The sequence below is a fragment of the Mchenga conophoros genome, linkage group LG15, assembly GCF_057382185.1.
Source record: "Mchenga conophoros isolate Kocher_MC1m ecotype Shallow Benthic linkage group LG15, M_conophoros_male_GT1.1, whole genome shotgun sequence".
Taxonomy (NCBI): Eukaryota; Metazoa; Chordata; class Actinopteri; order Cichliformes; family Cichlidae; genus Mchenga; species Mchenga conophoros.
Genome location: NC_140540.1, coordinates 35,293,842 through 35,318,676, shown reverse-complemented (window position 1 = coordinate 35,318,676; position 24,835 = coordinate 35,293,842). Strand labels below are relative to the sequence as shown.

Sequence of the window (24,835 nt, the reverse complement as noted above, 5' to 3'; positions counted from 1 at the left end):
ATCTGTTAAATACCGCAGGGACACCAAATGCAAAGTGTGCCTGAAGTTTGCATCATCTGCTCTAACGTCCCCAGCTTTCTGCCCCACTCCAACTTTATAGCCCTGCACTTACCCTGCCGCGGGGGTTGGGGGCGTCCGGGAGGAAGAGGAGGGGAGGTTGGGGGGAGGTGGGAGGGCTGGCCCCTGCTGATTCAGAGGTTAGGAATTTGCATCTGATTGCTGTTTGTCAACCAATGATGTGAGTGTGCAAACCGGAGAGTCTCTCCACGCCTCTCTCTCCCTCTCTCTCTCTCTGTCTCCGTGTCTGTCTAGCGCCACGCAAATTCTAAAAAACACAATTACATGCGCAAGCCGATCGAGTGGGTGTCATGCAGTCACATGAAGCCACTTCATTTCTAGTCGATATACATGCTAATCACCTCTCTTCGACCTCGTTCCGGGGCTTTTTCCTCTGCGCGTAACCGGTGAGAGCGAGAGCACTCGGGATTCAGAGTCGGAGAAAACAAGGAATGTTTCTTCCGGTTCTGAGGAGTGAGAATACCGAACGGAAGCCGATGTGGTAAGTTTATTTTCTCTCTGTCTCGCTCGCTTTATTTGTGCTCGAGCTACCCTTTAAACTCCGTTCACTTTTCCGTGGCTTCCTCCTTGTGTTTGTCTCGTCATTTATTAGAAAGGACGCAGTTTTTTTTATCGATACGCTTTCAAATGTCTGATTAATTGCCTATTGCAAAGGTAGCGGATGGACTCAAGGACCGTGAATCACTCACAACGGTTAGATATTAACCATACGCTGATTGAAAGGGCACTTTTTTGTAAACTATTCCCCCAACACCCCTCAAATATTTATTTATATATATATGTATATATATGTATATGTATATATATATATATATATGTATATGTATGTGTGTGTGTGTGTGTGTATTTATTAATACTATGAAGGGTAAAAATAGAAAAGGTTGTCATTTTAATAACTAGCAGAGTTAGTCTCTGGTGTTACCTGGTAACCGTGTCACCGTAGTAATAAGGGCTATCAGTCGATTTCTGACCGTTACGTTGTCACTTCAACCACGTCCCAAACGTAAAGCCGTAAGTTCACACTGCAGGAGGATTAGTCACACTACACACCGGCTTCGTTACGTGCCAATAACAGACAAAGCGCTTTTTTCTTGCTGTTAAATCTTCGCGGCTAAAAGTGCAAATTAAAGTATGTGTGTGGGGGTTTTAAATAAACGTATATAAATATATGCATATATACATTTTGAACGACGTCTGACGCCGCGTCCCGTAGAGCTCGAACCCACACCGCCATTACACATCCACTGTATGATTGTGTAACATAAGTACATCCCATTGCCCTTTAAGTTAGATATAAAAGCCAGCGCATGTAACTGCAAGTACAGCTGGGGCCTTCACTGGAGGTCTGGCTGCCATGTTCTGCATTAGCTGGGAGGGGACGAGAAGAGAGGTGGTGGTGGTGTTTTTGCAGGGGGGAGTCACCGGAGACCAAAAGGTGGCTTTATGGACTACTTTGAAGCAGGTTTTTAAGACTGCTTCATGCCACTCACTTTAGTAAGAGCAGGCAGCCCCAAAGGCCTGTGCTAAGAAGCAAGGTTAACATATGTAGCTCCATAAGACTCTAAACCACAGTCACGCGACAGTGGACGTAAAACCAGGTTTTCCTAATCTAGCTCTGTCCTTTCACATAAAAGAGGCGGAGCTGGAACCAGATGACCAATAGCAGACATGGACAGGGTCAGTGCTGCATTTTTCCTCCGAAGAAGGAAACCAAACCAACGTAATTTTAGCTCTAGCACAGAGCAAAAAGCATTAGTTTTACATATTAGAGCGGAAAAGAAGAGATGAATGTTGACTGTGTGAATTCCTGCGTTAATAAGCCTTTCAGTATCAATGCCAGCTTTTTTTCTTAAATTATCTGACTACCTGTAATCACAATGCTTCAGGCTAAAGAAGTCTTGGTAGTATAGGGAGCAAATAGATGAACAAATAAAGACCTATCAAAAAGTAAGTAGACTTTGCAAATCTTATCAACAAGTAAGTACATGGCATAAGTGCTCCCTCTCTCTGGATTATGTTTATATAAAGGCCTCTAGGACAATTTGATGGCTGTGAAATTGCCTACAGCCTGCACTAAAAAAAGGAAGAATGAATGAATGAATGAAGCCTCTCATCAAGGAAGTTCTATTCGTTCAGGGGTGACATGCTTTTCAAAGGCTTACACACATCTGTCAGTCAAAGCACAGACTGTCAGGTTTCCAGGTTAAGAATTGTACCTAGGAAAGAAGTTAAATACTTACACTGAAAATAAAACTGTTAAACCTGAAATTACTTCTGAAAACCTCAAATCTTTCTTGGGAGTATGGACTACTCTGATGTAAAAAAAACAAACCAACCAAAAACATAAAAATGTAAGAAAATAGATGTACTTAAAGATGTGAAAATAACCCTACACGAGATGTCTGAATGAGATGATCTTCACTAGAGTTCAAGGGTTTTTTCAGTTTCTTACACGTAAAAAAAAATAAAAATCCCGTAAGTTGCTGACATTTCTGTGTAAGTGCAACTCTGACGCAGCTAGATAAAATCAAGTCCAGTCAAAAATATTCCAAAGAAAAGTCGCGTCACAGTGGTGGCTTGGACACAATGTGCCATCTTGAGTGCTACAGCATGGTAGTGGGAAAGTCCACAGTATGAGCCCTGCAGACTGTTTTCATGTGACGTCCGCAGTTGTGAAAAAGGGGGACGGCTAACGTTTCATCCAAAAGAGTCGAGAGGCCCTCAAACTGTATTTCTCTCATAATAGCCTGTTTTGTCTCACGAGGAACCTCGCAGCCACAACCAAAACTGACTAACATTTGGTTTGTGGTTACTGTTAAAGTTTCTCCCCAAGTAAAGGGGACAGTGGAGTACAGGCACAGGAAATGCCCCGTAGAGTACATTTGTCTGGATGACATTAAACATTTATGACACGAAAAAACAGTCAAGTCTGGTTTCACTGTCTTATTTAAAGGTGGTTTTAGATGCTTTTCCCTTCCATCAGGATGAGTGATTCTTTGTAAAAGTTTTTTTTTTAAAAAGGCTAATATCTTTGTGCTATTAATCAAAGGATTAGATTCAGATTCATGATTCTCTGTTGCAAAAATGCAACAAAGTGGTCCATTGTGTGGTTTGAGGTCACAGGCACGGTTTTGAAATGTTCTTTGTGTGGTCATCAATTTTGCAAAAGTTTTCAGCACGCACACAAATTGATGGGAGGACGGGTGTTTTTGAAACCCAAAAAGGTGAACCAGGAGAAGACGCCGCCAGGAAGGTTGAGAGCCGTCCCGCATCTGAGTGGGCATAATTACTTCTTAAGTTGTTGCTGACAGACACAAAGAAAGTGTGAGCTGCTGAGTCGCAGAACTTGGCATCATCTTAACAGAGATTTCCAGGTCCTGATCATGGCACCCACGCCCCACCATTCCTCAATCACCTTAGAAAAACTGCACCGCTAATCTGTTTGGTCCCCTCTCCATATGGTATCCTTTGACAGCGGCATAGGGAAAGGCAGCTGAACCAAGCCAGGCTTTTATTTTACATTGTGATTGGCTCATTGTAGATTAGAAATGAAATGACTGGCATTCAAAGCAAAATGTAATGTGTTTCTCACTCATTGCTTGGTTTTTTTTGGGTTTTTTTTGTTCCATTTATTATCGTAGGCGATTGAGCCTGCTATCATCTAGATATCAGTCCTGCTGACACATGTATTGTGGGTTGGCCGATGGCCACGTCTGTCTTCTCATTGCATTGGCTTCTACTGATATGCCTGCTTTCTGTTGCTGGTTCCCGGAGTGTGTTTTCTGTTTTCTTTCTCCTGCTGTTTAACATAGTCCCTTCTGGCCTCTTCTTTAATCTGCTGTTTGGGATTCTCTGTATTGAAACCATCTCAGGTTCATGTAACACCTTATATATTAGTCATGTGTGTTCCATGTAGAGCCAGACTTCTGCTTTTCTTTTAATTCACGTTTTCTTCTTCTTTTTGTCTTAAGGAGTTTGTGCCGCTGGTAGGTTCACACCTCACTGTTTCTCACCTTGCCAAATGCACATATCAGCATGAGGCAGTGTCACGTTGTCATTTACAAGCAAAAATCCACATAGCTTCCTGTCGTCAGCGGTGCCTGATCTCAGCCCAAGTGTATTTGAAGATCATTTGGAAGTAGTAAGTGTCACATGCAAATAGCTTGTTCAGTTTGCCTCCGAGCATCACGGCTGAGTGAACGGCAGACACTGGCAGTTGGCCACTAAACTGGTTAGTGGCTGCGAGTTAATGACAGGAAGACATGCTCAGACAGGCCAGACAAGTCTACTTGTTTTCTTATCAAACTATAAACCTTTTACTGTGTTCAGGGCTATTTTCTTGCTTTAATTTGTCACCCTTCCTGCAACTCCCAAGGGGTGTGGGCTTTGGCTCAAGGACTGCATTGACTACTTGAACGCTTCTGTATCAGCAGAGACTGTATTACTGTGAATGTTGAGTGCTGTCTGCACACCACAAGCCTTCCTGCTATTAAAGTAGTGGGAGGCAGCGCGGCTTGGCTGCCTTTCAGCTGTTCTTGTGCCAAAAGCTGCTTTTCTGAAGGCACTGTTCAGCACGTGGGCCTTTAACTGTAGCCAAAAAATGCAGGGGAAAAAAACCCATACGGTTACTTCATTACGTGGGCTCGAGTCATGAGGGAATCCCAGCAGGCCTGACAGTGATGTAGGCAAAAGGAAAGGACTAAGGCTTTGGGATGGCCCGCAGGTCCTGAACCAACCTGCTCAGACAGATGTAAGCTTTGTGAACGCAGTGGGTTCGGCGCCAGACAGGTGCCCCGTGCTCATCTGCCCGGATACCAGGCCACAGCTGCAACATGTTGACGTGTCCATCAGACCTGAAGCATTTCTGTTACATTTAGCATTACGTTTGTGTCAGCTGGCACTAACAACCCACCCGAGTAATCAAAAACTAATTTAATCAAATATAAATCCTTTGCTGGCAGATCAAGCTGCTGGTATTTATTAGGCAGAGATGTTTAATCCACATCTAATACAGAACTGACCACCAGCAGTGGTTTTTTTCCTTTTCACTGTGTGCAAAGAAGTCTTTATCTTAGGTTTCCAATCATCCATCAACCGTGTACACACAAAAGGATGGATTGTAAAAGATCACAATGTAGTGACGTGACCATGTAGTCTCTATATAAACCGACAAGTTAATCCAGTTTTCATGCCATTCAATGAAAAATACCCCCCCTCCACCTTTCCCATGCTAGACGAAGCGGCGTCATATCATCACTCTGGAGCCACAATGGCAGTGCACTGAAACCTGCGAGCTGCAACACGCAGCCTGTCTCCTGAGCTTCTGTTTTTCATGGCAAAGTTCTGACCTGGTAACTGCCTTTATAGTAATCACTGGAGGTACTAAAGTAGTTAATATTAATATTAGCAGTACAGGTGGCTTGATTAAATGCACTAATTGTATTTAAAAAAGTAGTGGGGTTATTTTTGTTTTGTTTTTTTAAACCATAAAGGGAATAGACACTTAGTAAAGTACTGAAAGCTTAAGCAGAAATGAACATGGATCAGTGGACACAAAACAGCTGCCTAAAATGAAAGCACTGATCTGTTGATGTGACTTGTTTGTTCACTTTCTCTGGAAGTTGTTTCAGAAAACTGTTTCTTTTTTGTGTTTTTTTGTTTTGTTTTGTTTTGTTTTTTTCAGGATGCGGTTTAGCTGCACAAAAGAAAAATGAAAAAAAAAAGCAAAACAGAACAACAAAGAACTGGTACCAGCCGGTACAAATGAAACTGTCGAGCCATGAGAGAGTTAACCATAAAAATACTGATGTCATCTGTTGTTTTCACTGCAGCACAGACTGCGTTAGCCTCCTTAAGAATGGTCTGCGTCTCCCCACCAGAGCTGTCGTCACATGAGATTTATGTCTGCTCCTGTAATAATACAGTGTCTGCTCGAAGCTCTCGTAGGGTTGTAACATGGCAAAGTCAATATCCACCAGCGAGGCATTATCAGCAGCAAACGTTTCAGCTGAATCAGCAGAGACCTCTCTTTTTTTAATTTGAATGTTCAGCTGATAACTTTTCAGGCAGTTAGGGACGGTCTTCTGTCTAACAGAGAAACATTTTCCTTGTCAGTTGTTTGGCCTTGAAGTTACATGTGTCTGACGTGCAGAAATGCAAACCTTTCCACACACATGGTAACATGTTGTTCCTGTGGTTATTCTATGACCTCTTTTAAGCAGCTCGTATTGTTTTTTTTGTTTACCTGACTTACATATATCAGTATCCAGCCTTATAATTGAATCTTTTTATGATTTTTAGGATTTCCTTCCATTTTCCTAGAAGTATTGAACCTCAGCAGTTTTCCTTTCGCACTGCTTACAGTTGCTTATTAATAATAATACTACTCATATTGTTTCAGAGTGTTTCAGACATGTGAGCAAGGAGCAGTGACTTTCCTCTGTTTCCAATTGACATGCAGAGGCTTTTTACATTTCCTTCGAGTGAAATCAGAACACTGTAGATCATACGGTGGTTTTAGCATGCAAAACACTATTAGCCTCGCTTGCGTCCACAGCTTAATCCTGTTGCTTGATGGCCACAGATTTCACTGCTGAGAAGTGGATCGCTGGATTATTGCTGCTATATGCCCACTTAATTTATAGCATAGCTGGCGCTAATCAGATTTGGCCTAGACTTGCTGGTAGGGTTCAGTGGAAAATACGTGACCGGCCTGTGCGACACTTCCTCAATGATCTTGTTGTTGCTCCACTGGGGTTCAATGGAGCCTGTGTTATTGCCTTACGAGGTAATACTGCGAGGAATGCAAGAGTGAGGCATAATCAAGACCAGCACCACTAACCGACTTTTTGCTGTTATCCCCACCCCGTTCCTTTTTTTCCCTTTTTGTCTAGATTCAGAAGTAATCGGGAATCCTTTGCTGCAAACATCTGTCATTTTAAATTCTATCCTCAGTTAATATCCAAGCAGCATGTTAACTATTTGAATGCACACAGTGGACATAAATAAAGACTGAAAAGTACACTTTATTGTGACTAACTCAGTTGATTCTCTTTCTTTATTGCAATAGTTGTTGTGTTCCAACTAAAATATTTGCTTACCTGAAATTATAGGCGTGTTGTTCATTTCAGTTTCAGGTTAACAGCCTTTCCGGTTAATGTTTTGCCTCAGGAGGAGAACGCAACTTGTTAATTAAAGTAACGATTTCTGCCTATTTCTTAGTTGCTGCAAGTAATTGTGTGCGAGTATTTTGGCTGTTCAAGTATATGTTTATTTTATTTAAAAGGATCCTATGTAAATTAGTGTACACAGAAAGCAGCTTGTATACATAAACAGTTTGAAGTAGAATGGGTGTGGTTGCATTTTTTTCTTCTTCTTCTGTGACCTCCAGTGTGTAGTATTTAAATAATTTGTGTTACTTTATTTGTTGAGAAAAGTGTGTAAACTTTGCTGCAGAGAGCACCGTGGTGTAATAATCTGATAAATTCAGGTGTGATGATTGAGTCGACGAAGCGTTGATATTAAAAGTAAAGACAGACAGAAATATTCAGGAGGGGCAGGCAGACGTATGTTTGCCCGGGAATGTTGTTGATAATATCAGTACAAAGCCTGTTTCTCTACTAACGTAACAGTATGGTACAAACTATCAATGCATGACAGCACGCTGAATGATATAACAACTTGCAGGATTTCAGTTAACCCGCATCGCGTTAAAACATCGATGCCATTTAAGTCTGTCTAACGTCCATTTGGATTGAGCTTGTTTTTTTCTCTTTTGTTTTTTTTATTTAAACTAGATGTAAAGAAAGAACGTACACCACGAACCATCTACGGAAACTAAACCGAAACAACTTTTACAATGTCTCCCACCCACTCACGTCAGCGAGCAATACGCCGAGACGAGGCACAAAAAGCAGATTACAGCTTTAAAAAAATCGAATTCTCAGATTTTTAGTCAAGCAGAACAGACAGACATTCATTTTAATATCTAGTTTCAGGACCTGCAGAGACCTCACACGGCTCATCTCAAACCGCAGATGTTTTATCAGGAACAAGGTGGTTTGTTGTTTCAGTACATGAAAGGAAATTAACACTTTTATTCCAAATGTGAAATGCAAGATAAACAATCTGCAATCTTGCTGGCACATGAACGTACCCGCTGAGGAAAAACCCTTGGGTTTTAATACTCCTCTTTCTCTCTGAGAATTTCTTTCTTTCTTTCTTTCATTGCTCATTGTGGCACGCATGCCATCTTGGAAGAGAGTTCTCACATCAGCATAGAAATGTTTCATCTCAAGTTAAAGATGATCAATTGAACAGCTTTGTATGTATTTGCTGTGACACCCTCACCTTCCACGCTCCCCAAGAGGACAGATGTGGCCAAAACCTGGCAGGAAAATAGCCAGCATGGCATAACAGAGCCACCAGATCCTTCCTCTGTGTATGGGGTTAAGGGTTCAGGGTTTTCCTTTCATTTATCAAGAGTCTGTATGTGCTTGTATGTTGAGCCAGCCTGGGTCACTTTATCTTGTTGGAATTAGACCCTTAGCTCCCATTCTTATCACTCTGTCCTGTTTGCTCAGACCTTGCAGTCTTCCACTTCCCAAATGTGGGTTTAAAAAAACAGGGTTAACCCATTAGCTGCTAGTGTTCTTTTTTTTATACCCCATTCATCCAGCTGCTTACGTTTCTGTGCCAGTGGTTCCTCAATTTCTCTCACCCACTCATGGTTTCCTGCTATCTATCCCAGCAGGTAGTGTCTACTTAGACTTAGCTGTTAAATGAACCCAAGGAATATATTCACACAAATGCCAGAGTCTTTTTTTTTTTTTAAATAAGTGGACTTTCTTCCAGAGGTTTTATCGGTGGTCCCTGTGAGATCTATTCTTCATAATTTGGTTGTACATATAAAGTGCTGTTCTATATAATTGATCCATTTGTTGTAAATACAGACTTGGAGGCAGACTGTTGCAGTTTAGTCCAAATGGAAGACTAAACCTGAGGGGTTAGCGGTGTGTAGCTCGTATGCCTTATAAATAAATATTGGAGCCATGTTTCTGGTTTTGAAGCACTGTGGGAGGCAGGTGACAGAGGTTGCTGGATGCGATAAATACTCATGACTACTTACACAGGAATGAATGGCCTTTGTGCCTGTTCCCACCGGCTACAAAAGCCAGATGTTGGTGGGGTTGTTGTCCAGTAAGCCCTCGTAAAGGTGGCAGTAAAACTGCAGAGGAAGTTGTCTGCTGTTGTCAAGTTCTCAGAAACTCCTGAGTTAACCCCTTTTCCCGAGATACTGAGATATGGAAATGTTTCCCAGAGAAGGAGCAACACCATGGTATAATTTGTTTGGTGTAAATGAGTTTGTAAAGCATTTTGACTGTCAAAAAAGGAAGACAGACAGGGCGTGAAACCTGTTTGTTTTCTTGCCACAGGATCTTGTACACACAGAATTTCTTAGTGGAGCAGCAGCTTCTAAATATTCTAAAAATTACTCATAACTAGTCGAAGACTGTGTGGAGACATTTCCCCCATGAACGCTGATTTCTCACGTGTAGTACAGTACAAAGAAGACCCAGAAGGGGGTTTTAAGGGAAATCACCCATTGCCACTCAGACAGCTTCACTGCAAATTTCACAGCAAGCTGTGGTCTAGATACTAAATGCTTTATCACTCACTCAAGAGTCAACCTCTGGCCATTTTGCTGCAGTTAAAAAGGAGTAGTGGCAGTGCATCAGTTCTTTTAAGCGCTCTTAACTCCCCGAATCCTGTTGTTAATAAGTACCCAGCTTTATGATTCCAATATAAACCAGAAGGTCCCCCCCCACCCCTTCTGACCAGGATTTAAAAACTAGTCATCTAGCTACTCTTCACAAGTCAGAGCTCCAAAACAAATAAAGGTGTTCTTGAAATAATAGCATCTGAAATGATCCATGGAAGCATGAAAATGTTGTTGTTTTTTGCTGACAGACAGCAAAGACGATTTAAAAAAACATTTGGCGCACAGGCAAAAATATGTGATGCTCATGCAAAAAGTGAGAAACTTATATAGTTCTACTGCACAGATGTATAAGTGTTAACATCTTACTCGCTTATTACTTGGTTTTTTTTTTTAAGGTTTCCCACACATCTTTTTTTTTTTTTTTTTTTTTTTTTGAGCTTATGTGGTAATCAACAGCAAATATTTGAGGTTTTGGCAGATAGCAGGGAAACCAAGGAAAACTGAAGCTGATTTGTTGTTTCACATTAAAAAGAAATATCTTATCTCATAACTGAAAACCTAAAATCTGAAAAGCTGAATCTCTGGTTAGGACCAGACATAAAATGAGAAAAATTCGACAATATTCAGATTTTCTTTTAGTTCAGGCAGTATACAACAACAGCAATGTAGTCGTTTGCAATGCATATAGAAAGTCTTTAGAAGTAAGCGAACCTCCTCATTTGGGGAAGTGGAGAGAACATATGTAGTGGTGCAATATAATTTGCACCATCTAGTATGAAGGAAATCATGTTACTGATCATCAGTGGCATGAAACAAAGAGACCACTTCTGCTTCCCCCTGCACAGGAAGAGTCAACAGACGAGCTTTGTTGTAATCACTTCTGTCTTTGAAATTACATATATGACAAGATGACAGGGAGAGAGAGAGGGGCGCAGTATCCGGAGCTGTAATGCTCATGGCACAAACATGAAGTGAACACCAGAAATTGCGTGACTGTGATGTGTGACTTCTTAAAAAAAACACTTTAAGCAAAATGCGCTATCAAGATAACGTGTGCGAGTGCGTTGTTGAATTTGTTTGTCATTTAGTGCTTTATTGCTACTGGATAGTCGAGAGTTTGCTTCCTGTCATTCTCGGCGTCTTTCCCCTTGGATCCCTCTGTAAATACAACGTGCACAAGTTGTTTCAGTCGAACCAGATCCAGCTCATTGAGGCGCCGTAATCCTGCTTTATTTTCCATCTGACAACTGCAGGCGTTCAGTTGCGTCTCGATTGCCCCTAAAGAATGCACTGAATCAATATTGAATATCTGTCAGCTGCCTTACTACATCTGCTCCGTCAGTTGTCACTTCCTTCGCCCTATGTGGAAACAAAGTTTCACAGCTCTTGTTTCCTTGCGCAACATTTCTCTTAACACCATGGTATAGAGTGGCTGAAATATTTCTATTGTGGTTTTTATTGGTGCATGATAATGTCGGGGTGAGGGGATGTAACTTGCACTATATCAAACACCTCTGAAGCTTTTCGAGTCTTAGTAGTGGAAGAAGTTTGTGCTTCTGAAGTGCATTTTCTCAGAATGAGCTGCAAGGTTTCAGCTCTGCTGCTGAATTTGACTTCTTGCTGCATCTAACTCCAGACTGTGACTCTGTAATACTCGGTGTATAAGAAGTGTATACTTATTTTGGAGGTACAGGAACATAAACGGCACCTAAATTTATAGTGTCATGTGCAAATTTTCATTCATCGGTCTGGTGTGTCATTTGTGTCGTGCACAATTAATTCTCTGTAGATTACTAATGTTGTGCAAATGTAAGTTGATCTTTCGCATGAGTCACACAGGTATAATGTTGCAGAAGCTGTTGTTTTCCATTTGAATGTCTTGTTGAGAAACTGGCTGATTGGAAAAACACATCTCTTGGCAATTGCCAGGATTCTTGTATTCCTTTCAAGTATTCACAGCTATGTAAACACAAGATATGGAAAAAGGTTAATTTTCCTGTGAGTGGCACCATGGCTTTCAGTTGGAAGCCTCAAGAAACTGCGGGCCTGAAAAGTGGATACGCTGTTTACCCTCTTGTGCCTACATGTAATTATACTACCAAACCCGTGAAACTCTGGTGAGATTTCCTGTGTAATTCCAGTTAGCCGCACGCTGGAGAAAAACAACCTCTGTGCTCAAGAAAATACCTGTAATGATGAGGTATGCTGTGCCCAGGTTTGCTGTGCTGGTCACATTTTCAAAGGGGATTCATAGATGTTGTCATCTGTAAGAAAAGCAAATGCAAGCCTGAGATATCAGCTGAAAAAACAATTATAGAACTGTGTTTGTGTGCCGCTGCGTTGCATGTAGTTGTGATACAGATTGAGCTAACCTCGAAAAGACGATCATTCATGCTTTCATTTAAAGGATACTCAATGAGTAGACGCAACACAAAATCTGAAGTTTGTGAAAGACAAAGATCGTGCCAGATGGTGGTTATCGAGATCAGTTTCTTTCATATATTAGTCAGCATAGCCGAATGAGTACTGGCGTACAGTCACTGCTGCTTCTTGTCATGACTGGAGCTTGGCATGTCCAGCACCTGCACTTGAATTTCATTTCCCCTCGTGCTGTCGACTCTGCTCTTATCTGTATGTGACTGATCTAAACACAGCCTCCCCAAACCCACGCCTCTTAGCATTTTGACCAGATTCTAGGTTAGCGGGGTTTAGCAGGGGATCTTTGCGACGTCGTTACTGTCGATAGGTTGAAGGTCACTGCTTATAGTACAGCCTGCTTTGCATACCTGGGCACTTATGGAGCAGGTGTGTAGGAGAACAACGGCAACCTACGTGACTTTCAGAAAACTCCCCACTGTGTGTCTCACTCTTAAAGGGGAAAACACAGCAGTGAAGCCTCAGTGATGTGACACTTGTGTGAATATTAATTCAACCTGAGAGAGCGTTGTCTAAAATCTTTTGCCAGTAGGCTGAAATTCATCTTGACTCCTAGCCAACCAGGTAAAAAACGTGATGGTTCTTCCTGTGATTTCACTTCCTCTTGTTGTTGAGGTTGAAACAGTTTGTCCTGTTCCTCGCGTGTTTTGTTTTGTTTGACTAATCCTTCACAATGTACGTTGCCTTTAAAGACTGTGTATTTTGTGTTTCACAGGAATCTCGAATTACAATTTGCATTTTTGTTAGTAATATTAAACATTTTGTTCTCCTTTGTGTTTTCCTTTTTTGAGTAGACAGGGTAGCGCTGAGATTTTACAGAACTTTTGTTTATTCATAAATAGTGATAGTGAATAGTTTTCTTGCAGGATTATTGAAACCAGAAAATCAAAAATGGAGAAACTACTAGATGAGTATCACGGGTGATCTGAACAGGTAATGATCTTTACAGAGAGTGGGAAGTGGCAATCTGACGCTCTGTTCTTTCTCTTCCTCAGGTCTTTGTAGGCTGTCAGCAAAGACTTGTACTCCCTCATTTACTTCCACGTCTTGTGCCTCTCTGAACCAGCCACCTCTGCTACCGGCTTCGGTTTCTCCCCAACTGTAGGAAAAACCACTGAGACAAGAGAGAGGCCTCTGTCTTCAGAACTGCAGCCAACCTCTGACTGCATGTCAGCGAGCTCCTCTTTTTTTCACCTTTCACTCCCCCTCAGAAACCCACATTTCATCATAACCGTAACCTCCAGACCTACAGCGAGCTGCTAGCTGCCTCCTCGCAGGTTCAGTTGGCTATTGCTCCCCTATTGTTGACCCCTGACTGGCCTTCGACTGGTGCTCCTTCAGCAGGGGAGGGAGGGGAAAGAAGGCCTCTGAACGCTTTGCCACTTTCCCTGGAGATGAAGTTGCAGGCCGTCATGGAAAATCTGCACAGGCAGCAGAGGGCCAAGCTACTGATGGAGCAGCAGCTACAGCAGCAAGCCGCCTCCCAACAGACTCAGGTCCGTATGGCCGGAGGGAATGAGCTGATAGGGAGCCCGGCACCTGAGACAGAGCAAACTCAGATAGCGGCTCTTGCAGCCATGCGTGCCGCGGCGGCCGGGCTACAGAGGGTGTCAGACAGCCCCATGTCGGAGCGCAGCAGTGGTGGTGACGAGGAAGGCGATAATGAGGACAACGATGAAGGAGAGGAGCAATACAAGGACATGATGGGGTCAGATGAAGAGGAACAGATGTAAGTGAATTTCTTTGCTGGACCTTTCTGAAAATTTTAGTGATTAGTTTCTGTGTGTAATGTAGTTTTTCAATATATAAATGTATTTGTGATGCACACAGCAAACAGAAATGGGACGAGGAGGACTTTGAAGGTGAGATGGAAGAAGACTTTGAGGATGACCTTGAAGAGGAAGGTCTGCCTACGGGTCATGATGCAGTGGCCCCTGGCAAGGGCATCCTCCTGCTGCCTCACCGTCAGCTTAACCCCCATTCCCAGCTCCTGAAAGTCCGTCCCAGTGTTGAGCAGGAGTCCCGCTCAGCAGTGGGAGCACATCTGCATTCACATACCACGCATAGCCATTTGAGTGGGCAGGACCACGGAGACTGGACCTACGAGGAGCAGTTCAGACAGGTACCATCACTTTCTGGTCCATTACTGTGTGGAGGTCTGCACCGACAATTAGAGGTTAAAGTGGAATTTGGCAGGTGGGGGAACCCTAAGGTCAGATGTGTGTGTGTGGGGAGGAACAGCTACGTTGTGCATTATATAATGCCGTGTTACATTTGCCATTGTGGCTTGCATTTTTCTCCAGCTTGGGGAGCAAAATGATCACACACTAACATATGTTTTTTTTCTGTGTCTTATTAATCGAGCTATTTGAATCACTCAGTCCACTTCTGTACCTCGAACACACCTTTATATCTACACCATGAACAAATCACAGAAATGAGACAAAAAAAGGAAGCGTGCAGGCAGGACCTTGGAGTGACCTCACTGACTCTGTGACACTGGCTAAAATGAGCCATTGCAGTTTGTGAAAATGGAAATGTGCCAATCAGATTTAATTGCTCATTAACCGAAAGTGTCTGAGCACCATTCTGGATCATTCTGGCCCACTTTAACCCCCCTGCTGACAACAATCTCCCAGATACCAGGCGATTATGTGAATGCAACTGGATGTATGTATTTCAGATTCAGTCCGAGCTGGGTAAAATGGTTAAACAAACTGGTGCGATATGATAAAAGTGAATCAGAGTAGAGGTTGTCTTACTATTAAGATGTGACCAATTCAGTAATAGCATTGTAAATTATAATACTCTGCCGTGCATAAACACTTATTTCTTATATCTTTGCCCCAGCTGTAGTTGCCATTTAAGTCTTTTGAAGGTCCGCAGCTTTAACTGTTGCTGTCATTACTGCTGATTGATGGTATTAAGGGCTGTAGACTGGAGGGACTCTGGCCAAAGAAGCAGATTAGTCTAAAATATTTGCTGTTTACCAGTGGGCCACATCTGGCCCTCAAGCCATTCACATTAAAACTCTGTTGCACTTTCTCAGCGGCATGTGATGTAATCTGACCAGGGTGGGAAATTAGCACTAGCCACCGGGCAAAATGTTGATAAAGGCTAAGGTGAGGGTTTTCAGTTTGCCTTTGCCACTTCACGGTCTGGTCAAGGCAGATGATTGAAGAGACAATTTCTTCTGGTGGCAGCTTGGTGCCTGGTGAGATTTTTGATTTTACAACTAATATGGACTAAGAATGAAAGAAAGTTGTTCCTTGGAACAGTCTTGAAGGACTGGAAGCTGAGGAAGAGGAGCTCAGAGGGATCAGGAAGGGCTGTGGGTGGGTTAGAGTGCATGTTAACAGCTTTGCCATGCTGCCGTTTACTGTAAACATGCTAGTGGGCTGGATATTATGAGGGAGGCCCTGGTGGAATAAAGACGGGCTGTTTACGTGAAGAGATTTAAGACTGTCAACAGCTAAGTTTGGATAGAGGGCAGCTGTCGATAAAAGGGGAACGCAAGCGGGAAGACGGTTGGTTAAAAGTTTATTTCAGGTGATATAAAACTGAATTCTTTACTGTATTTACGGTATTTTTAAATTTGACACAAACAGGACACACAGATAATGCGGTTTTCCTACAAGAAAAGCAAAATACAAACCCTAATACTTAGATTAGTAGCAAAATAAGCTTTATTATTTCTAAAATGTGCAATTATGCAAATTGCAAAACTGCTCACAGAGAAGTATTTTTAGCCTCCTTAAATAAAAAAAAACAACAAAACTACTTCTGCATGGTGTGACAACTAAATGTTGTTTTGCCAGTTTAAAAATGTAATATACACTAAGCCGCCATCACATTCAGCAGTTTATTACATTGCAACCTCACGTCCTGTCGCACAATTCTAACCATAAAACATATTTTATCAGGACAGATAACAGACAAGCTGCTAAACTGCTTCAGAGGAAAAGAGAAAAAGCTTTTAATACAATTAACTTTAGTTTTTATTTGTTTTTAAGTCAAACGTCTTTGCCACGTTGCTCCTAGCTGACATGTGCTCCAGTTTTAAACCAAACTATAGATTATGTCATTTAAGGCGCATTTCTTGTAATTACAGAGCATGTGGACTCAAACTCTCTAAAACCTATAGTCTGCTTCTCTAAATAGTCCACCCCTCCCTCTGTAAATGTTGTGTGAACGACTTGAATGGATACTTTTGGGTTTTTATTATTATTATTTTATTTTTATCATGGCACCTCAGTCAGCCGAGGATCAGACAGGGCTGTGTTAGTGCAGCAGACCGTTATATAATCAAGACAGTCAGCACCGTGACTGGTCAGATACCCAATAGATTGGGTAACACTGCGTCACGCCTACACAACTTAAAGCCTGAGAAGAGGGAACTCAGCATTGTGGCATGATATAGGGAATTGGGTAACAACAGTAAAATCTGTGCCGAGCTCACGGTGTTCCTCGACAGTCTTTAACGTTGTAAAACCAGGTTTTTCCAGTCTTGAACATCCACTTATTTTCCCCTCAGATGATTACAGTCGATGGAAATAATTGCAGCCGTGGCCTGGCACGACGAAGACAGTCTGTCCCCTGATAATTCTAACCTCAAGCAAATCAAAATTGTCTTCAAGCCTTAATTTGTATGTGGCGTGCACCAATTTTATTTTGCTTCTTCTTTTTTTGTTCGGAACCTAATGTTTGTGGTTTCTCCCCGTCATGTGGAAAACGGTAAAATCTGCAAACGGCTTCAGCGCAAACTTGACTTGACGCGCTCTGAGCGCATAGACATGCGCATAGCACAGTCATAGATGCCCCTGTGCAAAAAAAAAAACCCATTAAAACCTGCTTATTAAGGGCTTCATGGGATTATATGTACCGTTGAGTATTTGTGCAATCATCTGAAACATATAAAAATACTGTATGATGCAGCTATCAAGGCCAGGAAAGCTACACCCACAAAAAAATCCCTGTCACCACCTGTCCATACCACCAAGCCCTCGTGGCAATTAAAAGACACGTGAGGCTGTAATTTATGTTGGTTAAAATATTGCACTTGTCATCACTGCGCAAAACGGGCAACTAGTGCTGCATCAGAGCAACCCTGAGCTGATGGTCCGTTTTTATCAAGATATCATGAAAAGTTTTCGGTGTAGACTTAATATCTCTATCACAGAAGGGGGCGAAAAGAGGGTCTGATGGGTAGCACTAACCTCCTAGCTTACAATTACACGTGTTCAGACATGTCATATGCTGGTAGGGTGCTTTGGAGGGCACTGGGTGGAGAGGAAGGGGTTAAGAGTGTACAGTTTATTTTGGGCAGGTGGGTGGAGGCTGTTGGAATGTGCCTGATGGAGGGTGATAATGTAGCCACAAGGAAGCTCAGATCCTCAGCAGAAACTTTGCGTGCCTCTATCAGTGCAGAGCAGTTGGAGCACTTCCAAACTGAAAACTGCCCTTTTTTCTTCTTTATGTTTGTACAGCACAAATAATGTCTCAGTGTGGCACCACAGGTCCATAGTAGTGGTTACAAACACAGGGGACAGGAGAGAATGTATAAGAACATTGTACAGAAACAGTTACAAAAAAAATGCATCCTTAATCACTTTACAAGACAACAACAGGATCATAAAAGCTCTAGTGCACAATATAAATCCAATAAACGCAAGATGTGGATTCAGCGAACTAAAACCAGCCCACACCCAGCTTTTAGTCAAGGTTTGCCCCAGGCTGTGGTGGAAAGATATATCAGCAAACCTGCATTCCTGGTGGATCACCCAGCCACCTTCCCTCTATCTCGCCTCTTTCGCCTGAAAGGTCAGACTAAATGAAGCCGAGAGGTCTGCCCTGGTCGGATGTCTGATTACGCTGTGGTTTTAAATTAATTAATCAGACTATTCAAGGCATTTTGCCAGCTGCCTCATATCTGGCCGAGGCAGAGCGGTGCCAAATGAAATAAAAGAGCGAGGATTTACACAGATATCAAATAATGCCAGGGTTGTTGGATTATTTGATTTGTATGTCTGGTGAAGCCATTTCAGTGATACCACCGCAAACGGAACACATGTATGAGCGTCCCTGATATGTCTGACTCTTGGAATTATCTGTATCAGTATCACACTCCATTTTTATTCCCAGCAAGTTATTAAATTAAGCCTATAGCTAGGAGACCTGCATGCATTTGTTTCCATCAATCTCCACTGAAATACTGGGCGATTTGAGTGGAGGCTTTTTATGGCATAATTATTGATAAAAACTTGGAAAGCTTTGAGAGAGAGTTAAAAATCCAAATCAAATTAGGAATCGAAATTCTTACATAAAATGAAGGATAACTATTTATAGCAGCTTCATTTATTATTTCATGCATTCTGGTGTTGACTAGAGATGGCACGATACCACTTTTTTATGTCCGATACCGATACCGATATCATAAATTTGGATATCTGCCGATACCGATATGAATCCGATATAGTGTTTTTTAATCAACAAAACTGTTTTTTAAAATATCTTGCTGCATTTTGCAAGTCTGCAAGTTCATACTCAAGTTTAAAACAACAACTACACTAAAGCTATTCTGTTATACCTGTATACAAAAAAAATATTTCATAGTTCAGCAATACTGATCAATCTAATAAACTTAAACCTGCACCATCCTCCCTATTCTGGTATTTTAAAGAGTACTTAGCGTAAATATTAAGCAACCTAACTAATAGGGTTCCAACTCCCAGCAACAACAAAAATAAATAAATAAAAAATAGGGAACCACCCCTCACGCTCCACCTCATGATGCTTAATCGACGTAATCAACCTTAATTTGATGCAGTGTGAAAAAAAATGCACAGAAATCAATTATTTTTCCAAGAAATATTAAATAGATTCAACAACTTTCTTCAACAAAATTGCAGACTGCACAGATGGTACCTTCCCAAAGTAAAAAGTACTATAGCTTACTAGGGTATATATATTAGACTTAATAGTCACTATATACAGTAATTGACTTCTATACATTTTACATCAAATTAAAACTTTGGGTGTCAGATAATTATTTATTAAAAGCTCGACATTTTAAATGAGAATAAGAAAGAAAAGTATGTCTTTGTGCCCCCTTTTCCCTGTTCATGCCCTATCGGCCCCCCTGGCTAAACTTTGCTAGATCCGCCCCTGCACAGTTACCAGCCGTCAGCTACGTAGAAAAAGATCCTGGTGTAGAAAGTAATATTAAATAAATTCTAACAACAGCTTATCAAGCTTAAACGTGCTGCTGTTGTTCAGCCGCTGGTTTCCTCTTTCTGGCGCAAAGTGGGCCAAAAACAAACAAGAGACACGGACTCGCGACAGAAAAGCCGATCAGCTGATCATTTAAGCAGTTTCACGATTGAAGTAGCAGCCGGAGAGCGAGAGGCAGTCGCTTGTTAAGCTTAACGTGGGAATGCTTTACAAACATTCAGAGATGGACTTACACACTTGCTTTACTTCTCTCGGGGATAACTTTGTCGGAGATGAAATGCCAGGTTGCTAGCGAAGCTCCACATGCTATCCAGACCACCGACAGGTCCGGCATGCCACAGCTGCTCTATCACGTGATGCATACTGCTCCGACTGCTAATGTTCTGAGGCGAGTTACGGCGTGTTGCAAGTTTTGCGAGGTGCTTTCGTGATATTTAATGGATCGGATTACATTTTTTATTTTTCTCCGATATCCGATCCAGTAATTTAGGTCAGTATCGGACCGATACCGATACGTAATATCGGATCGGTCCATCTCTAGTGTTGACCTGATCACCTTTTAGAAATACTGAGCTTTTCAAAACAAAGTTGATGTACAATAACAATCAGGTTTCAGTTATGTTGTCTCTTTGTGGTGCACATGCCAGCATAAAAGGCTACCTTTTTTTATGAACACTATCCTCCTCGGGCCAGAGGCCATGCAAAGCCTTTGAAGTATCCCGTCCTGTGTCTCTGTCTGCTTTAAACACCAGCAGCTGGGCAGATGGAGCCCAGATGGACAGTAAAGAAGGGATGTCTTTAAAAATTCATGGCACTCACAGTGATCAGGGCAAATGGAGAGAGGGGGAAGGGGGACTGGCATTAAACATTAAATTGCTAACACACACATATATATTAGGAGGTATGGGGGCGAGGGGCTGTCTGTTAGTGACTACAGGAAGCGTAGCTCCAAAGAGAGCCAATTGGGAGCGACACTTATTGGGATTGCCCATCAGGTTTCTGCTGATACAGCTGCTGAAAGGTGCTCAGTGGGTTTATGTTCTACTTTAGCAAAGCCGTTTGTTCAGATTTGATGTAAGTGAGTTTCATTTATTTATCACAATTCTGTTTATTCCTTCTGCTTCTGTATAGCCCACAAGCTCCTGTTGAAGGGTTTGTAATAAAATGCAATGAAATGGAACTTAAACCACATCTTACTGCCCTTCTTGGATTCCATAATCAGCTGACCCTTTTACTGTTAATGACTGACTAATGTCAGACTATGCGTCTGTGTTTGATCAATATTTCACATGCTATTGAGCTTTTATCCGATCCATCTGCTTGGTTTTATCATTAAGAAGCACAGCGAGCGATTACTTTTATCAAGCGCATCATTTGGATTTTCAGACCTAAGCCAGATATTCTGCAGACTCATTCCTACTCTAGTCTGCAGGGTTCAAAATGAATCAGCTCAGGCATGTTTCACTATGCTGTGAGACGCCTCTGTTTGCCATCTGTGTTTAACAAAGTGACAACACAGGGTTAATGGGCTCTGCTTATGTCATGAAAACAAAAGGCAAAGGAATAAGGCCACAGCAGCACGGGAAGACCTCTCAGTCTTCCTGTTGAAGGGAGGAGGTGGAGCAGCAAAGGGGGTAGGTGTGACAGGAAAAAGACCGTCAGTTGGCGCTGGTCTTTGAACCGCTGCCAAGTAGAGCATGTAGTAAATGCTCGTTTTGACTGCGAAGCCCTGCGGAGCATTTGAATTGTGTCCAACTCCTAGTGTGCTTCATGGAGTTGATGTCAGAAAGTGTACAGCCATGGGGATTCTGGAAATTGGCAGGAACTCAATATGGGGGAGGAGAGGTGGGGGCTGCAGCAGGAATGTAAACAAAGATCGTGTAAAGGCTGAGGCTAGCTCTTTCATCCCTTCTTTTTTCTCTGGTTGCTAAACGTTACTATTTTTGTGTAGGCAGCTTCCCTCACGACATGTATTGTCTTTCTCAAATGTATCAAACATGTAAGCCTTTGTCAAGAATGAGGAAATTGCTTTTCTAAGCTGGGAAGACCCAAGATGCTCCACATTCTTCATATTTGTAACTTTTTAGACCCTATTTTTCCTTTAGAAAGGATTATATGGATGCTGCTTCATTCTTTCTTTCTTTGCTCTTTGTCCCTCCATTAGAAACTGTTTTTTTCCTGCATTCATACAGAAATAGATATGTGCTGAATATTTTGTGTCCTCGATAAGCACTCAACAAAACCAAAGTGGCTTCTTTACCTACAAGGACACTGATAGGCATTCATGTGAGAAAAAGCACCATGTGGATATTGAAAGCTTTCATTTGTAGAATACTCAATTAAGAAATAGGTCAAAGAGAAATAAGATGTGCGCAGCTGTACATTTTCAAGGTCTGAGATTGCTCTTTGTCTCAGTGTGAAATGAAACTGTACAGGAACGCACTGGAACAGAGATCTGCGTGCTTTGAAATGTGGCTTAAATGGTCTATGCAATCAATAGGCCAGGCATGCTGCAAAGCAGAACCCCCATCTCAGACATAGTTTCATAAAAGACTCTGTTAGTTCCTTGATCCGTCATCATCACATTAGGCTCAAGCAAGAGCACTCAAGCTGCCCTGTCTTGTCAGTATGATAATAGCTGACCTTTAATCATTATATGTGTATGAAAAGAAGCCGGGGTTGCCTGTTCATACCACAGATATAAATGGTCATTCACGATGTGTATTTTACACCACTACGACGTGATAATAAACCCTTTTCCACTGCGGATACTTTGACATGTCAAGGCAAGAAAATAAGTCATTTTCACACATGAACTTTGGACTGTTTTGGAAGAATGAGGTTTCTCCGGCTCACATGTAGCAGGAAATGGTCAGATTCATATTTAGATCACCTCTCAAATCAAGAAGGTCAAAGAGCAAATCTCAAGTTTTAGGCGATTGTGGTGCACATACACAGAACACTACACAGTTGTATTCATATTTAGTAATAAGGGGGAGGATGGATTTTCTCACTTGCCACTATTTGCAAGTGCTTGCTGAAAGGGGGCCGTCTGATCCTTGGGATTTCTCTTTAATATTGTATAATATACAATATAAAGCACAGCTATTGTGAATTGGCTCTTTATAGTTAAAATTGACTTTTTTTTTAAATCAGCAAAGACCAGCTGAGAGCTCATGAGCGCCTGTTATGCTTCACGGTCACCTTAGTCAGCAATCTTGGGCAGTAATTACAAGGCAGTGATGCTTTAGGTAGGCCATGTGACATAAATCTTACACGGTTTGGCCTTGTATTTAAGGCAGTCGTGATGCCACGTCAAATAAAAAAATATGATTTTTACCGTGGTGATAGAAGTGCCATTGAGGCTGTTAGTCTTTGTGTTTAACTTGCCATGACAAGATTATTTTCTTTTTTTCATGTGATGATATCTTCACATGAAAACATGGATGCTTCAGATTTTTCCAAAAGTGACATCAGTCAGTGCCTAAAGAGAAAGAAAGAGAGGCTTGCTCCTGTTCAGGCCACAGCCCAGCCCCATGTTGACTGGAGTGGGTTTACTCCATCTCTTAAGAGCCACACGCACAGCTATCTGCTCTCCATGTGGGCACAGTGGCCCATATTAGTTTTTAAGGCCACTGTTGTTAACCATTAAACCCTTTGCCTTGCCTATCAATCATACTGATTGACAGCCCAAGCACCCAGCCAAGTGTCCATCCCCCCCCACAGCAAGGTGCTCCACACTGAGCTATTTTTAGTCCAGTTCTGTTTCCTGATGATGTGTCTTTATGTCTTTGTCTCAGTGTGTTGGAACAAAGGTATAAACCCTCCTCTGAGACATCCTGCTTACCATCTTTGTCCTTATCTTACTGCCTTCAGACGCGAGCATTATCATGGCATCTGCTCTGGCGCTGAATAAATACCTTCATCTTTCGTAAGGCACTCATTAGAAGACTATCTAGGTCACGCTTTTGCTATTTTTTTCTTTTCTTTTTTTTAAGACAAGGCTGGTTTGCGTGTTCACTTATGGAGACTTAATAGGAAAATAATAGTTTGAGCCAAATTGAAAAGACCGAATGCTCTGTGTCAGTTACTTAGCTACTGTTTGCTAAGAAGTCAATTTATGAGCTTAAATTGCTGCTACACCCACTTCCCCTGCTTTTCCGCCCATGCAGCTTTGCCTTCCTCAGTTTCGAGCATCCATCAACGTAATGCTACTCATTAGCAGTGTGGTTACAAAGGATTGCTTACAGCTACCTACTACACATCAGGCTCTGGGGGGCCACCTGGCTGCTATTTCTGATTCTTATCCAAATCCCTAAGCCACGGCAGCTGACCCGATAGTAGCAGGAAGGAATTTAGTTTGTGTAATCGCGGGAGGGTGCTCATTCTGGTTTAATGTCTTGTCTTCATCAACTGCCTTTCACCTTTTTCTCATGTCAGCAGGGGATAGTGTGTCTCCAATAACGACCAACAGAAGCTGAGCATTAAATCCTTTGGCAAAGCCCTGAAGATGTGGTCTTGCTTACAGCCTTTCACACCATAAAGAAACTATGCCCTCACTGTTTGCTGAATTTCTACAGGTGTTTCCCAGCAAAAGGAAAGCTTGTGGTGGTTTCATGGAAATGAAGTGGAATCATTTTTATTTTGTAGTAAAACACCTTTACCTAGTTTTGCTTTTCAAGTATTTATTTAGTTGTTTACTGCATTTCCAAACTGATATAGTTCAGCCATGGAAAGCTTTGAAATATGCCCTTAATCTTAAATCATTCCCATGTATTAAGGGTCCAGAAGAAATAGGAGTTAAATATTAGTGGTGTTGTACCACAGTTGGCACATTCAAAAAAACATGGGTTTTATTCAGTAGCTATGCAAACTACTCATGTCCCATTCTTGGTTTCTTTTTCTAACTCTCTTATCGCTGTCTGCCATTTTTGGGCCACATATGACTGTTGCAGATAAAGCAACAACAGTTACAGTCAGCCACAGCGCTGGTGTTTTCACGCAGGCTGTCAGCTCCTTGTCCTCAATCGATGGAGCTGAATTTATGAGGTCAGTTCGGATTATGATCTCCTTTGATCCAGTCTGTCAATAAAACAGCGTTGCGAGCATCAGCAGGGCGACAGCTCTATTGTTGCTGTAAATTGTGTGCTTGTGGGGGGGATGGAGAAAGGCAGGGCGGAGGGCAGAGCAGGCAAAGATGGATTCGTTTAAGATGTCAGTCCATGGGGGCATGTCAGTGCATACAGCACACTGTCTGTACGACTGTCACCTCAGTCGATTAAGTCATTTTTCAGATGAGGAGGCAATTGGATGTCAGACTGAGGAACAGTGTGGGGGGAAATAAGGAGTGGTGGTTAGAGCCCCCAAAGT

The 24,835-nt window shown here is 42.0% G+C and overlaps 1 protein-coding gene across 3 annotated transcripts in view; it reads left to right on the top strand.

Moving 5' to 3' along the window:
* The first annotated feature begins 233 nt into the window (after positions 1 to 233).
* Positions 234 to 24,835, top strand: part of arid3a (AT-rich interactive domain 3A) — a 49,737-nt gene continuing 25,135 nt past the window's right edge. The window contains exons 1-3 of one of the 3 annotated variants that reach the window (XM_085247243.1): positions 234 to 559; positions 13,231 to 13,964; positions 14,066 to 14,357. In XM_085247243.1, the coding sequence (XP_085103369.1) occupies positions 13,630 to 13,964; positions 14,066 to 14,357 (627 nt within the window). In that variant the 5' untranslated portion in view covers positions 234 to 559; positions 13,231 to 13,629. Of the gene's footprint in view, positions 560 to 1,070; positions 1,090 to 13,230; positions 13,965 to 14,065; positions 14,358 to 24,835 lie in introns of those variants that run through there. The other 2 variants (XM_085247246.1, XM_085247244.1) reach the window with 2 other exon arrangements.